This window comes from Aristolochia californica, unplaced genomic scaffold, assembly GCF_029961685.1.
Source record: "Aristolochia californica isolate CCGP_79_NKW_82.1479 unplaced genomic scaffold, dmAriCali1.0.hap1 SCAF_1, whole genome shotgun sequence".
Taxonomy (NCBI): Eukaryota; Viridiplantae; Streptophyta; class Magnoliopsida; order Piperales; family Aristolochiaceae; genus Aristolochia; species Aristolochia californica.
This window is the reverse complement of record NW_027181770.1, coordinates 7,257,454-7,274,179: the sequence shown is the minus strand read 5'-3', so window position 1 is coordinate 7,274,179 and position 16,726 is coordinate 7,257,454. Positions and strand designations below refer to the sequence as shown.

General features: G+C 35.4%; 1 protein-coding gene and 1 non-coding gene across 2 annotated transcripts; one reads left to right on the top strand and one right to left on the bottom strand.

Annotated features, from left to right (window-relative positions):
* Positions 1 to 59: 59 nt before the first annotated feature.
* TRNAV-UAC (transfer RNA valine (anticodon UAC)) lies at positions 60 to 132 on the top strand. The gene has a single exon. It is a non-coding gene; the product is annotated as a tRNA-Val (tRNA).
* Positions 133 to 359: 227 nt separating this feature from the next.
* LOC137958103 (flavin mononucleotide hydrolase 1, chloroplatic-like) lies at positions 360 to 4,084 on the bottom strand. Its single transcript, XM_068805243.1, has 7 exons — positions 3,797 to 4,084; positions 3,088 to 3,163; positions 2,349 to 2,400; positions 1,859 to 1,973; positions 1,202 to 1,272; positions 1,003 to 1,090; positions 360 to 722 (listed from the first exon to the last, which is right to left on the bottom strand). Exons 1-7 carry the CDS (start codon positions 3,979 to 3,981, stop codon positions 551 to 553), a joined length of 759 nt encoding a protein of 252 aa, XP_068661344.1. The 5' UTR covers positions 3,982 to 4,084; the 3' UTR covers positions 360 to 550.
* Positions 4,085 to 16,726: the final 12,642 nt, after the last annotated feature.

The window sequence follows — 16,726 nt, the reverse complement described above, 5'->3', positions numbered from 1 at the left end:
TTAGGCAACCTACTTTGAACTACCTATTTATATTTATAGTTATTACTCTCAGGACAACAGGTGCTGTGGTGTAGTGGTTATCACGTCAGTCTTACACACTGAAGGTCTCCAGTTCGATCCTGGGCAGCACCATTTTATTGAACGTTTTGCGTTGGCCGGGAGAAACCCAATTCGGAAGGAAAAAAACAACTCATCTTGCTTTTTCAGCTACCAATCACTGCGATTGAGGAGCGGATGCTTCCCTGCTTCTTCCGTGCTTCTGCTTCCGGTGACGGAAGCAGAAGCCAATGCATCAATAGTTTTAAAAATACATCAAAATGAAACTAGTCTTGATTTCTACATTTGCAGCAGGTCTCCAGTATTGGAACGACACCCTTATTCGCTCAATCAGAAATATCAAGGAGCTGCATTGTAATCAAAGATGCAGTCCCAGGAAAATACAAATGAATCTGGAACTAGCGACAATAATTTGTAAAGAAATAATCAAACAGAGAGTTTAACTTTTTAGTTACAGAAAATCTTACAGATGATACAGAAGATCAGTAAGAAGTCACAATGGCTGTTCTTTTGTTTGCAAGGTGGGATTCAAATCTTCATCTTCAGTCTCTCCTCTTATTCTTGTTTCAACTCCTAAGAGAGACAAATTCTTCTCAAGAGAACCTGCACTTTTGAAATGTATACCGACCATTCCAGCGGTTATTGCTGCTTCAACATTTACCAGCCTGCAGCATGTCACACATGAAACACCTTATAGATGACAAATTCGAAAAGGGGCATGAGACTAATTGCTTTAAGAGATCTGGCATATGTATCGACATTTCTATAAAATGGGCTCACGAATTGTCGTGTCATTTGCACTTGCATTAACATTATTCTCTGAAGTTGTACGCACAAGAATTCACCAAGTTTGACTGAGCATAAAGTCATGGGAATATGTTGTTATCAGCGGACTACACTTAGTCAGGCTGGCCTTAGCTGAAGTTATTTGTGGGAGAAGATAACCTGTCATCGACAAAGATACAGCTTGAAGGTTCAACTCCTAGATGCTGCAGAACTGCATTGTAAGCTTCAGGAGCAGGTTTTCTTTTTCCTGCAATTGAGGTACATGTGGTAGATCTCAGCTAAATGCCTATAAACGATATACTTTGGATGCTTTATAAATATCCAAAGCTAAAAGATTGCTAGAAGCAAAAGGCTGTACCTGAATTACAAGAACAATAAGTCCAAGATAAGTATGCCGAGAGTTTCAACTTTTCTTCGATCATCTTGTACCTAACAGCCAAAATTCTGAAGGTGTATTTCTTACTTTGCAATGCATTAAAGAAACAAACAAATGAAAGGAGAAACGAGGATAGATTTTCTCAGCATATTGGACAGCGAAGCTGTAATCAAACATGGTCTGGAGGAACCAAGCACCTCAAGAAAGATTATGTTGAGAAATCCTGCATATATCTGACAACATCAGGGCCACTTACTGCAATTTGACATCTCCTGAATGCAGCAGATCTACATTAGGCTAAACAACTTTGTTGATTTCTTTGTAGGACTCCTAACAACATTATTTTGTTCGAAACACCTTCTCAATTGGTCAACCAATTTCATCTTTCTCCTATGTGTAATTCCTTGAATTTGTTCTTGCCTTATCGATCTTTGTGTATCCTTCTACCACAAAGCTTATGCATCTTTCCCTCGGTAGTGAAGCCCACTTCTATCATACTACAACAAATGGTTGCTTATCGTTTTCCCATTAATTAGTTTAATTGCACAAGAAACCCCAACGAGGGCCTTATGCAGATACTTTAGGCAAATAACATTAAGGTTGTTTGGTGGCATGAATTTTAGGCAGAATTAGACTTACCAAAAAGGGTAGTTTGTGAAAGCATGGATCTCATTGCAGTTTCGCTTCAACCTATGAAGCAATGACTCGATTCCATCTAGATAGCGATACCCTTTCTTCATGCATGCCTTTAGACCTGAAAAGGATAAAGCTGAATCACCATGGTAACATCATATAAATCCTTGATTCATAATAACATAGAAGTAAGGAGAATTTTTGGACACAGATTTCTCAAAAGATAATTGATAATAATAAAAGTTCTAAACTGCACAGGTGGACCAATCTTACATTGAAACGACGTCGGAAGATAGAAACTTTCATCAGAAAAAGTGTTTTTGTTTTGCCAACATGATGAAATGAGCTGACTTCTCTTTTTCCTAAATTTAAGTGGTGCAATAACTCCAACACTTGGGGAAGAGTAGTCCATGTCGAGCGGAAATGATTCTTAATGAAATTTCAGTTATTACAACAAGAATTTCATCTCTGGAAACTACCATCAGGTCTCACATACCTTCCAAATCAAATGGCCTTCCGTCTTTGAAGAACTTCATTTCTAGCTCCTTCTGAAATTAGATTAAACTAATAAAGTAAGAAGTCTTGTCATCTCAACTAGTTTATAGTTGAGAACCCAGAGGCAATGAGCTCTTTAGGAAAAGATAGTTCAGTCACTGAAACCTACCACCCCATCTCATAAAATGTTTACTTATGAAGAAAAATGTCTAACCATGATCAGTTGCTCAGCACAATATGGCTTCGTTGTGCAGACAACTGTTTTGGGAGCGTCACAATACTTGCTGAAACAATTCTTTGCTATTTTTTTTTTTCGAATGAGTCCAGCATTATTTGAATAGTGTTCTATTGCTTACATTTTCACATCCAAGAAACATTACCCTTCGGTTCACAAAGAATGTATGAATATTATCAAAATCATTGTCGCAAAAATACTTCAGTTGCAATTTTTCTAGTCTAATCACTGAAGCCAACTATATCTTGTCATATACACAATAAAATAATAAAAAATATGAAACTCAACGGTCTTAAGTTATCAAGTTGCATTAAATGAACAAATAAAACAGATAGAGGGAATATTTCAGGAAAGAAAAAACGATATAGGTGAGTAGAAAATTCTAAACCCTCAGAATACAAGAGGAACAAAGTAGCCCAGAGCAACTTGCTGCTGGTAAATGCCATGTTTGCAAAGAATCAGAAAAACTATTAGCAACGTCTTAGGCCGCATTTCAAAAGTATACCTCATCAATCAGGCCCTCTTCAAACTCAATCCATGCAGTAGGGTGCTTGATTTCTAATAGTACTTTCATGGACATTCTGCAGCATAGAGGTATCATCAAGGTGTAAGCTAAGAAAAACTAAAATTTTAATAAATATTCGAGGGATTGATAGTTTTCAGGGGAAAAAAATTAGGAATTGATTCACCTTAAGTAAGAAGCAAATAGAAACAATAATCAACTCATTTTTCAGAATCAAAGTAAGCACCAAAATTGTATAGATCCTGAAGGACTATGATTTCAATCGTCATAGGCTGATAATTGGAAGTCAGAAACACTAAAAAAAAGGGTTAAATTTTTCAAAGAATAAAAACACAAAAAGGTCCATTTTCAATATATTTATCTGGTTAGTAAAACTGTTTGAGTCATATGTTATCCAGTTAGGGAATTGGGTACTTGGCTCAACGGCCACAAGTTCCAGCACAAAAATACGATCATTAGTATCCCCTTCGTTTCTGCAATTTGTCCGAAAGCCAGCAGGTTTTGTTACTTTTCCTTTTCAGCTGATAGCAAAGCGACTAGCACTTGAAATAATGAGTAAGCAAGCAACTAGACAAACACTAGCAGGTCATGAAAAAACAGTAAGTTTGAAGTGTAGAGAAGCAACCAAAGAAGGAAGAAATAATCCAAGAGCTCGTTCGCTGAACAGAAAGAACACGGTAAAGAACGTTACCCAAAGAAGGCGGGGACATCCTGGTAGAATGGATCGCGAACGAGAGTGTCCATCACGTCGAAGAGCAAAATGGGTAACTTCCTAGTTTGTGATGGTGAGGAAACTGAAACCTTTTTCGCCATTTTGATGGATATCGAAGAGAGTATCGGAAATGGAGAAATAGCGGGTCGGAGGAAAAGAGTCATTTGGATTGAATCCACAGTCGACACGCAAGCAGAGGGAAAACCGTTCCGTTGAGCTCTTGGCTGGACTCGGAGTCGTGCTTCTTCTAATTTATACTAATCCACCTGAATGTGCAGGTCGTCCCCTTGAGTCGTGATTCTCCCTCTCACCGAGGCAACGGATTGAGCCCACTTGCGAATTCTTCTCCCTAGAGAAAACATGATTTCGTATATTCGGCTTTGGGAAATATAAAATGATACAATCATCCAAGGCCATAAAATTCTTCTACAACATATTGATTCAATGACTACCTAAAAGTTACTATTCAAGAAATCATAAAAAAAAGTAAAGGGCTAATTACATACCCTTAAACTATGGCAAATTGTTTACATACTAGTAATTTTAGATTAATACCTGGTTACCCCTATAATGGCCTTGTTCTAGTATATTGGATGGAATATAATAAGCTACTCTATATACCATTCTAATTACTATTTTATTATGTTTTTATTTTATCCTATTAAAAATTAGAGCATTCTTTTTCTACTTATTTAATGGAAGATGGGTTAAAGAAAGGAAAATTAGTAAAAATATGATAAAAATATATACTTAATTTTATTTAAAAAAATACAACATCACTTGGTGATAGCTAAAGACCTATATCTAAAACACCCATATAATAGAAAACACATAACACAATCATTAAAAAATACATCATTTTTAAATAAAAAGTCTGTAGGAAGATTGTGTCACTCCAAGAAATTTGACTTTTCTTATTAAAAATAATTTTATCGGCAAGTATACATTTATCGGGTAAATTCATTTCCTTGAGAATTGTACACTTTATTGTTGAAATTTGAATTTCACTGAGAAAAAAGTATTCCCACTTAATGGCAGAAACCACTTTTTCTTGGTGAAATTTAAAATCATCAAGACATGTGTACATTAAATTTCTTGACGAAATCAATTTTACAAAAAAAAGTTTTCTTATTTTAAAAAATTTAATAAATACAGAGGCTTTTTCTTAAAAATTTAAAATCTCCGAGAAAAGTTTCACAATATTTTTAAAACCTAATGGAAAGGGCAGCTTTTCTTGGTGATTTAATTTCTTCAAGAAAAGCTCCATAGTATTTTAAAAATAGATAAATAAGGGGTATGCATTTCTTAATGATTTTAAACTTCATAAAAAAAGTTTCACAATATTTTAAGAAATAAATGAAAAAGGAAGGCTTTTTCCCAATGAAATTAAAATCGCCAAGAAATGGAAGGCGGGTATATTTCTCAAACTTTTAAATTTCATCGAGAAAAAGTTTCACAATATTTAAAATAAATAAATAATTAAAGCTTTTCTCAATGAAATTAAAAAATTCCAAGAAATATATATATTTCTTGGTGATTATCATGAAATTTTTAGTCTCATTGTCAAGTCTATCACTATTCACATTGTTCTTAGCCTTGTGGTTAGCCATGACTGGTCGCTTCGACAACTTGATGTCAATAATGTGTTTCTCCAAGGTACACTGGCTTAGAATGTTTTTATGGCACAACCATTGGGCTTCACTGATCGTGATCATCCACTCAAGCAAGCTCCGCGTGCTTGGTATCATGAGTTGCACTAGTTTCTCATCACCTCTGGCTTCATCTACTCTTATGCAGATTCCTCTCTATTTATCTCTCACACAGGTACTGATGTGCTATATATTCTGGTTTATGTTGATGACATTATTATTATAGGAGGCAATGATCAAACTATGACAACGTTCATTCCTCTTCTTGGTCAGAGATTTTCACTCATGGATCTTGGCTCCTTGACTTACTTTCTCAGAATTAAAGTTCCTCATTCTCAAGGATTATTCTATCTCAACTCCGATATATCTCTGATCTATGCAAAGCCTGTACCTATGCCACTTGCCACATCATCTACACTCACACTTCAATTGATCTATCTAAATATTAGACTGTTGTTGGTAGTCTACAATACTTGTTTCTTACTCTCCCTGACATTGCATATGTGGTGAATAAATTATCCCAGTTTATGCATTGCCCTACTACTGACCACTGGGATGTTGTCAAGTGATTGTTGCACTATCTTTCTGAGATGTTGGATCATGGTATTGTACTACATCGACAATCTCCTTTGTCCTCTCCATGCATTCTCTGATGCTGAGTGGCAAGAAATAAGGATGATTTCACTTCAATTGATGTCTATCTTGTTTACCTAGGTCACAATCCTATCTCTTGGAGTTCTAAGAAGCAATGGACAGTAGCTCACTCATCTACTAAGGCGGAATATTGCTCTATTGCAACCACTATAGTAGAGATCCGTCGAATCTACTCTCTTCTCACTGAACTTAGTATTTTTCTCCCACACCAACCAGTGCTTTATTGTGACAAATTAGGTGCTATAAATCTGTGCTCCAATCCAGTATTTCATTCTCACATGAAACATGTTACTTTGGATTACCACTTCATTTGCGAACGCGCTCTTTGGGTTACTAATGTCTCTTCTGATGATCAATTGGTTGATGCTCTCACCAAACCACTTTCACGAACATGCATCATCTTCTTGAAGACCAAGATTGGATTCTCCTCTCGAAGCTCCATCTTGTGGGGGTATGATAGAGATAAAGGGTGAGCATGATAAATGATAAAGATAAAGCTAAAATCAAATTATATCCAGTTACGACATGTAGTAGAAGAATTGTAAACGATATGTCATCGTTGTAAATTTATAAATTCTCCATTCTCATTAATGAAAAACACGGTGAAAATTATTTCCCTCATCTCGTTAAACTTCTATATTTTTGTACCATCTATAAATGAGACTTCTTTGAATTTCAATCACACATGAGACCTTTTTTGTCTTTTTGAACTTTGGATAGAGTTACTTTCGTCCTCATTTAGGGTACCTTCATCTAGGCTCACTTCTGTGACATTAGTAGTTTAAGGGGGACATGACTCTGGTGGAGTTGAGTTAACCACTAATGTCAATTGAGCAAGAGGTGTTGACATTCTTATTTCTACAAAAAAATTACAAATTAAAACATAAATAAAAAATGCAATCCAAACAAAAAAGATAAATAAAAAAAGATTAATAATAAATGTAGACAAATAGATGAGAGATGAGATAGAATAACAAGTGGGGAGTTGTTAATTCAGCGGAGATTAGGCATTAACATAGTCATCGTAGAGGAAGAAGTAGCTTCGATCCATCAATAAAGAGGGCCATCTGGTCTTAAATCAAATAATAAATAGAATACCACTGAGGAAAGAAAAAAATATAAAAATGAAGAGGGAAAAGACTTCTTTGGAACGCATGGATTATTCTTGATGGTAATAGACTTGCTTTCACTTTCTATTATGTAAATTATATAGAGCCAATTGATACACCCCACCCACCAGTACAATCTTTTTAATAGTGTTTATAAGCATTCGTTGAAGTAGTCAGTTGTCCTTTAAGTTTTCCTCATGGACCCACAAATCGCACCTCTGAATGTCAGAACTTCAGGCTAGAGGAACTTTCAAACCAAACCATCCTCTAGATAAATAAACAACAATGAAATAAAACAGATGGCTATAAAATATAAGTTTATACCATTTTATTAAGCAAAAGATAAAAGAATTCATAAGGGGCTTCGACCTCTTCCTAATGAAATATCATTAGCAAACATTATTTTTTAATCTAAACCAAGTAACTAAACATACATTGCTGTCATTTGGATTAAAAAATACAAAATCATAATTATTTTTTTCTATCATTTAAACAACCTTGAAATGAATCATTACTTAATCGAAATTTGCTTTTGAAAATTGAAGCTCCGATTTGGGATTGATTGAAGTTTTACTTTTACTTCAGTTCATAAAATCCATGTTGGTGTTGTATTGGAGAGACAAAGACGTCTCAACACCAAACGACACCAATTTCTTCACAACTCATAGAAGGTAAGAAATGGTAAATGGAGAAATTTTTTAACAGAGGGCTATTTCTCCCTTTCACCATTTCTCCCCGTCACTAATCATGGAGAAATTACATTTTTAAAAAACCCAAACAAAAGCCGACACGAGAGAGAAAGGGGAGAGAGGGGGTAAATTAGCTTACCTCTAGTCTGTTCCCTCACTTTTGTGACGCCCAATATTAGTTGCAAAAATCGATTGAGCGACAAAGATTGAAGAGATTGAGGAAGAACATTATAGAAATAGGATGAAATCAAATAAAAAACCAAAACTTCCCTAAAGAATACGACAGATTGCACTCCAGTTCTTTCCTTGTGGATTTTGTTTAAACTTTAAAATTTAGGAAAGATTGGAGAATTTTGAATGATAGAACGAACTTCGAATTCGGGAATAGGCGAGGTTAACACCCAAACTCCCGATTTTCCCGAGCCCTGAATCCTTGATTCCCCCAAGGTGAAGGCTGAACTTTGAAGCTTGGTAAAGTAACGAGCCGACTCGCGAGCTTCTGAACCCAACCTGGGTTTGCTTGAGTTCATTTTGTTTACTTAAACGAGTCTGATTCTTGATCTCGAATTAGATTCGAGATCGAGATAACTTGATCCGATTCGAGTCGGGGACGAGCCGATCTCGAGCTACTGGCAAACCGGCTCAGTTCAATGCCACCCCTACCTACCAGTGGAATTTCAAATTCATTAGTAAAGGTGCATCTCTACCAGCGAATTTATTTCTTAAAATTCGTTGACAGAGAATCAATCATATGTTTTAAAAAAATATTATTATAATAATTTTGACTTCTACCAGCGAATTTTGAATTTCGCAGGCATATGAGTCTCCCAACAAACGTTAAAGATCGTTGCTAGAGCCATAGCCCAACTAATTTGACATTCATTAGCAAAGCCCATCCTAGCAAATTTCATCATAAGCTGGTTGATGTCTCTACCAACGAAGTACAAAAGTCACTCGCAGAAGTCTCTCCCAACATAAACAAGCTAACAAATGTTCCTAGTAAAAAAATTATTGGGAGATATTTATGCAAGGAACATTTTAATTTCTGCCATTGATTTTTTTTGTTGGTAGAAGTCTTATTTGTTGTAGTGTACAATTTTGCAATGAAGTATTATTACTTCATGATGAACTTACTTATTGCAAGTCCTAAATTACTGAGAAATGATAGTATCATGAGCTTACTTATTTGATGTCTATTTGCAATCATTAGTGCATAAGTTGAAGAAATTATGGAACAAAGGCATGCAAACGTAAAATGCATTGGTAGACAAAGTGTTATAGATGCATGCTATGTTACTATGGACTATAAATGATTTCCCGACATATGGCTCATTGTCCAAATTGAGCATAAAACACTAATTGGCATGCCCCATATGTATGTGTGAGACCAACTTCTAACAATTAAAACATGAAGGCAAAGAATGTTATATGGGTCATTGTCATGATCTACCATTAGACCATCCATGGAGGAGTGTTGGTTTAAGTTCAATGGAGAAATGGAACATATAACCCTTCCAATCTAGTTGACTGGGGTTGATATTGCTTTACAATTTGATAGATCCATGTATCTTTTGGAAAAAATGAGTACTAATAGGAAGAGAAAACGTTCTTCTATGGGATCCAGTTGGAAAAAAAAAGTATTTTTTTGAGTTAACCTATTTATCAAAGTTGAATTAGAGAAACAACCTAGATGTGATGCACATTGAAATGAAAATTTGTGACAATATTTCAGGCACGATATTAAAGATACTTGATAAATCAAAAGACCCTTAAAAAGCCATACTTGACATGGAAGAAATGAGAATTAGAAAAGATTTACACGTGATGAAAGACAATGACAAGCGATTCATGCACACAACATCATACATAGTGTCTTTGGAAGAGAAGAGGGCCATTTGTGCTTGACTTTGAATAATCAAGTTCCTAGATGGGTATGCTTCAAATATAACACATGTTAAGGAAGACACCTCCTATCTTTCGAGCATGAAGACTCACGATTGCCATGTAATGTTGCTACAATTTCTAACTATCTTATTGCATGCTAATTTTTTCCAAAAGAATGTGACAACTCCTATCATCCAGATGAATTTATTTTCAAGGAGTTGTGATCCAAGATGTTAAAGATCGATGACTTGAAAAGTCTATTGACTGCAATTTATACGATCTTATGTCAAAGGAAAAAAAAATTCCACCTGCATTCTTTAATGTTATGTTGCATCCCGCAAGTGGCATTTCTGTGTAGTTCAGTGGGAATATTGGTAGATGTAGCCACTAAAAAGGTAATTAACAATTTTTATCATAAAGTTGCATGTGTTATACTTTTTTCATGTTTGTCCTAACTAGATTAATCCTAATAGGTTTCTATGCAAGTTGAAAACATAGTACGAAACAAAGCTCGACCTAAAGACTCCATTGTTAAAGCATATATTAATAGTAAAAAATTAACTTTCTGCTCAATATGACGGGAAATTATGATGAAAACCAGATTCAATTGGCCTAATCAAAATTATGATGGGGATCCTGAGTGCATGAAGGATAAAATGTTATTTTGACATAAATACTCAAGAATTGGGTGATAGTAGAGAGTTCCTAATGACCCAGCTGAATATAAAAAAATAATTTGGATTGTATTGTCTAATTGCGAAGAGATCGAAGAATCTTCCGTAAGTAATTTACCTCAATCCATGAAGTACATATGTGCAGGGTTGTATACTTAATGTTTACTTATTGTTGTAACTTATGTGATGAATAGCCAATGTAGAGTTTCTTTCTCATGAGGGAATGAATGATAGACGTGGATAGACAACACAAGGAGTTTTTTTGTTTGAATGCTTCAAAAATAAGATTTTTTATATACTATCCTAGGGTAAAAAAAATATATTTTTGTTATTTATTATCATTGTGATCATGTCTAATTATATTTGTTTTTCAACACAAGTGAAGACAGTAGAATACCAAAGATATCTTGATAGACATAGCGATATTTGTAGCCTTGGTTTTGGCCCCATTGTGCATCTTAGTTACTCAAGCTTGAAACACTCTGAAAAGCTCAAAACAATGATGTTGTGGTCAAGGGGTATTGATGTGAAATTTTTCGGCTTTTATACCTCGCAAGCGTACGAATCGTTCATGTAATATAGCGGTAAGCGATGGTCATATCCACAGGGAGGACTGAATTTTGTGTATTCTTCAGTCAACTAGTTTAACCAAATATGATGAATTAATCTGAACTAAACACTAATTATATCCTAAATTATCAAGCAATAATCTAATTAACTACTTGCACAACAGGAAACGTCAACTCTGGATTTTACCGTGATTCATGCCTCTCTCGAGCGCCACGTAACCACGAATCCGGATTCTCAATCCTTGTGTCTAGCCCCTCTCGGGTGCCTAGAGTTAATGATAGGGATCAGATTACAATAGAATGCAGAGAATCAATTTTCTATTGTGATGATGCTAAAATTATCAACTTTGGATTTTACCGTGATTCGTGCCTCTCTCGAGCGCCACGTAATCATGATTCCGGTTTCTCAATCCTTGCGTCTAGCCCCTCTCGGGCGCATAGAGTTAAAGATAAAAATCGGATTAAAATACCAGAATCCAACCTAAATTACAATCCTACCCTAACTAGCTAATTTAATCAAATATTCGATAAACATTAATTCTCAAATCAAATTTAATAAACATTCAAAACCTAAGTTCAAACTATAGGAAAATTAAATTACAAAATAACGGATTACTCCCCTTCTCCTTCCTTTCGCTCGGGCAGCAAAGGCTCGTTCTCACGGGTGCTGCAATTTCCAGAAATTGATGGCTTCGGGTTGCAAGAACGAGTGGCCGAAGGTAGAGACGACGCTGACGAAGAAGGATAGAAACCCACGGATGGAGGTGGTGCGGCGGACGACGGAATGGAGCCGAAATCCTCTAACCAGCTCTCTCGAGTCTCGGTCGGAGTCGGAATAGCTTCGAAAATGGGTAATCGAAGTCGGAGGATGGTCGGAATGCGGAATCGGCGCCAGAGGAGCCCTCTCGGGTCACCTCTCGGCCTGGTGAGCAGAAAATGGCAGCATTGAACTCGCCGCGACGGAGACTCTCTCGAGCTCTCCTCGGGTCTGTTCTCGGTTGTCGGATGGTGGTGGACGACGGTGACGAATGGCGTTCGGAGGCTGGAGGGAGACTCTCTCGAGCTCTCCTCTCCTTTCGTTGGCGGCTGCTCCCCCTTCGGTCGACAACTCCTCCCTCTTTTCAATATGATTTTGCCCTAAAAAATCCCATCCCCCACTAATGGCATTTTTGTAAATATCTTCTTCTCCACACAAAATTGTCCTAAAATTCCATAATTAAATCCATAAAAATTATTTCAGAAAGAAATAAACCCTAAAAGCAATGAAATATAATTCAGGAGAGAAAAATATGCAATTTAAGCAATGATTAATGTCAAATTCAATAAATGCACGTTTCATGTGAAAACCGATAAATAATCACCTATAACACAATTATAAGGGTTATTCAGTTATAATTAACCTAGTTCTCATGTCAGAATCTGGCATCTATCAGGTATTATCAAATATTGTTGATTTCTAAAGACAACACATAAACACAAAAAATCTCAAGGGAAAGAGAGAATAGAGGATCTCTAGCTCTTGGGAGAGAGGAGAGAAGAAACCAAGGGAGAGAAAGAAGAGAAAAAGAGAGGTATATGGACGAATTTGAGCCAACAGGAAGAGAGTTGAATGCTCCACCCAATGCATTGAGGCTGTATTCATAGTTGCACGAAGGTGTTTATAAAGACTACAATGCCCTTAGGGCTACATGCTTCAAAAGGAAAAAAAAGACATAAGAGTAGGACATACACCAACTTGCATAATTACATTGTGATGCCCTCTATATGAAAGTTCTCCTTATTTACTAGCCATGCCACCCCTACACGCGTGGGTATCTCTTAACACTCCCCCTCAAGCTGGTGTTTGTAACTTCACTTGGAAATAATCTTGGTCAAGAAACTTATGGGCTTGAAAAAGAAATTTTGATTGCCTTGCTTTGACTCATATGTTCTTGTTCACATATTGCTTGTAGTCTTCATTTTGTTCTCATCTTGTCTACCCCTTACTTGGATATTCTAGTCACACAAAACTTTATTACAACAACACGTGAAATTCTTCATCGTTAGTTACCTTTTTATTGTACTTCTTCTTCTACTTCTCCTCTTCAAGATAGGGATCTTTTTGTTCATTAGCAAAACCCAACTTGCGCAACATAATGGTGAGAGAAGAATAATCACTCCTACCTATACAACAAAGATCCATACACCAATCAAACTGGTCTTAGTCTGAAACACACTCCGCTCAATTTCAAAGGTGGAAAAAAATAACCCAACTTTAGGGCACAACAAAGAAACTACTCATTTTTTAAGGGTGGCTCAAACACAAAATACCTCTTGGGTGAAGAATAAAAAGATTAGACTCAAGCTGGATGTTGGGCACACTCCTATACTTTTTAGGTAGTGGGTTTATAGGCATTGCTCTGAAGTGATTTAAAAAAAAAATTAAAGGAAATACTTTAAGGAATTAAGGGTGTGAATAAAAAGATAACCACTCTCATTCTTCAAAAGGAAGGAGGCGCACAATGCAACTCTTCATACTTCCAAGTAAGAAGAAGCATTTTTAGACCAATAGAAGGATAAAAAGTGACAAAGTTTTACTCAAGAGGGAGGTAAAAAATAATTCTTCTATGAACATGATGATTAAGAAAACCCCAATAAGAAAGTTTTGAGATGGAACACAATAATATAAAATTTCTACAAATAAACTTCTCATATAAGGCAACTATTTTTTAACACAACTTGACAAATTTACAAAGAAAATATTCAAAAGATAATTCTGGAATAAGGGAGATTTAAGACATTTAGAATCTAGAATTAAGAAAAAAAACTTTATAAATAAAAATTGCAAACTTTAAAAAACATGGAAACTGAACTCATAATGGAAAAAACTTTTCTTAAGGAAACTAACGTAATATGAGGTCAAACAAAAGAAAATTTTAAGGAAAGAAAGATACTCAAGTTGGTAAAATCTTGATTAGATTTTAAAAACAAATAGGAAACTTAACCAACATTAGCAACTCAAAAAATGAAGCAAAAAAAATGGCTTAAATTCAGATCTTCGTATGCAACAGGATACCGGTATGATCTTTGATTAGTCCAATGAGGATATCTCTCTAGAAAGATCAGATTGAGAAACAATTTATTGGGATAGAAAGTAGACTCACATATATTTTTTTTTGAGATGTAGATCTCAATATAAAGCCTTAGTAATGTTGGTACAAACCTTTCAAAAAGTTGGGGTTTTCTACTGCTTCTTGAAACTTTTTTGCTGCTTGACCTTCTCTGCTTCAGTTGTTAATTTCCCTCTCTATAATATCTAATTACAACAATTCTTTTTGAGTTGAAAACTAGACTCAAATATATTTTCAATGGTATATAATTTTCTATATGAAAAATAAGGAAAGTGAGTGACACATCCAATGAAAAAAGAATTGAGAAATAAGATATAAGGAAAAATGAAAAACTTTATTTTTTTTCTTCTTACTCCTTTTGTTCTCCTTTTCCATCTCAGATCTTTGCCCGTTCTGATACCATGTTGATTTCTCAGATCTCAAGGGAAGGAGAGAAGAGAGGAACTCTAGTTCTTGGGAGAGAGGTAAGAAGAAACAAAGGGAGAGAAAGAAGAGAAACAAAGAGAGGGTTGAATGCTCTACCCCATGCCTTGGGGATGTATTTATAGTTGTGTGAAGGTGTTTGCAGTGACTACAATGCCCTTAGGGCTACATGTATAAAAAACAAAATGATATTAGAGAGGATATACATCAACTTACATAATTATAATTCTATGTTATCTCTATAAAAGTTCTCCTTTTTTACTAGCCATGTCACCCCTAGACACGTGGGTGTCTCTTAACATTATTCATTGTTGGTTACCTCTTTCTTATACTTCTTCAACTATTTCACATTTTGCTTGTAATCTTCATCTTGTTCTCGTTTTGTCATTCCAGCCACACAAAACTTGATTACCACAACATGTGGAATTCTTCATCGTTGGTTACCATAATCTCGACTATTATGGGTGGTAACTGAATCATAGGTTGTGCTATTTGCACAAGAATTTTGTGAATTTGCTTAAATATAAATGCTTTGATGTAAGTAACGGAGACATGCATCAAAACGGATGAGTAGTTCACTTGCATTAATACGTCTTGCATGTGGTGCATAGATGACCCCAAGCGGAACAAGTGTTTTACGTCAATGACCTTAAATATAGTCGTCCATAACATATCATATAAAGAGTGGTAAATAGAAATGTATATGATGTTTTGGAGCAACAAAATACCACAGCTGAAGACATAAAAGCTTACCAGTAGGACTTATCCTTTGGATGACTTTATATTGACCAATATAAAATGTTGAAGAGGTAGTGTTGGTCCGGAATGATGTTCTACATGAGCTTACATCTATGCCCATTTTGGGAGTAGCTGGTTGAACACAAGTAGAACAATGAAGACATAATTTTATTTTTGATGAGGATGATCAAGTGCAAGAAAACTGAAATATAATAAAATGAGGATGATGAGGAAAAAATTGACGAATGGGAAGAAGAAGAAGTAGATGAAGATAAAAATGAAGACGGAGTTAGAAAAGAAGAGGACAAAGAAGAAGAAGTGGGACACATAATAACAATGCAGGTATGTTAAAGATTAATTAGGGATTGACTTATGTTAGACAATGACATTATAATTATTAATCTTTATAATAGGAATTTAAATCGTTGTATTTGGTTTTATTTAATACACAATTTAATTATGTGAATTAATTGTATGATCCATCATCATACCGCCTCGAAGGCCATTCCTTCAATCTCAGCCATTGGAGTAGTCTCCACAGCAACGTAAGTCATAGCTGTTGGAGCCAAAGCTGCCCCCTCATTCATAGGCGGAGGCTTGTACACTCTTGAGCCATGATGCTAGTGTTGAGATCCCTAATCCTGTGTGGCCCTCAAGTAGTGGTTACCTTTATAACATTTATTTTTTTAAAATCAAAATAATTTTCTTCATTTTACTTGTATAAATTACGAATATTGCATATTTGTAATAAATACTTTGTCATCAAAGCTTCCATGTCTTCGATGTCTACACCATAGCCCTAGTAAAGTCAAGGACATGACCCTTATAAGGGCCTTGGCATTGAGAAGACCGACCATTGTTGGAGAGGGGGGAGGGGGTGGGAAGGGCGGTATCATCTAGGCTATAGATGCCTGATGGATTTACATAGTAGTAAGTTCACCTGCTTCATCAATGCACTTCTTAGGAGGCAATGCACCAAAGAAGATGATGAAGTTCAAGTCTTACAAGGAAGAAGATTTATCCAACATGTTTGACATGATCTAGGTAATTCCACTTCATTTATTTTGCCTTATTAATTACTTATGTCTTATTTAATTATAATGTCACATGTAATTAATCCTATGTTGTTTTATCGGCTTTATTTAGGACAAATTTATAGTTGTATGTTATAATGATGAGTCTGTTAGACATACTCTAAATAACACAAGTGGTTCCAATGATTTGGGGCTTGGGAGGAAGCAGTTCAATATCCATTTTCAAAGTGCTCCCTTGATGATTAGGTTTGATATCTTAGGAATTCTTCAATGACGATAATTATCAGGTATTTTAGTTTTTTTTTTTTATTTATAGTACTAAATTTTTTTTATAAATGTTTGTAAGTCATATATTCATTTGTTTTTCCTAAATGTG

What these genes read in the sequence shown, in the direction of transcription:
- LOC137958103 (XM_068805243.1), bottom strand. Translation starts at nt 3,981, where the DNA reads ATGACTCTTTTCCTCCGACCCGCTATTTCTCCATTTCCGATACTCTCT. An exon ending in AAGAGGGCCTGATTGATGAG is followed by an intron (nt 2,401 to 3,087) that starts GTATACTTTTGA and finishes ATCTAATTTCAG; the next exon opens with AAGGAGCTAGAAATGAAGTT. An exon ending in TTCACAAACTACCCTTTTTG is followed by an intron (nt 1,273 to 1,858) that starts GTAAGTCTAATT and finishes TTTGGCTGTTAG; the next exon opens with GTACAAGATGATCGAAGAAA.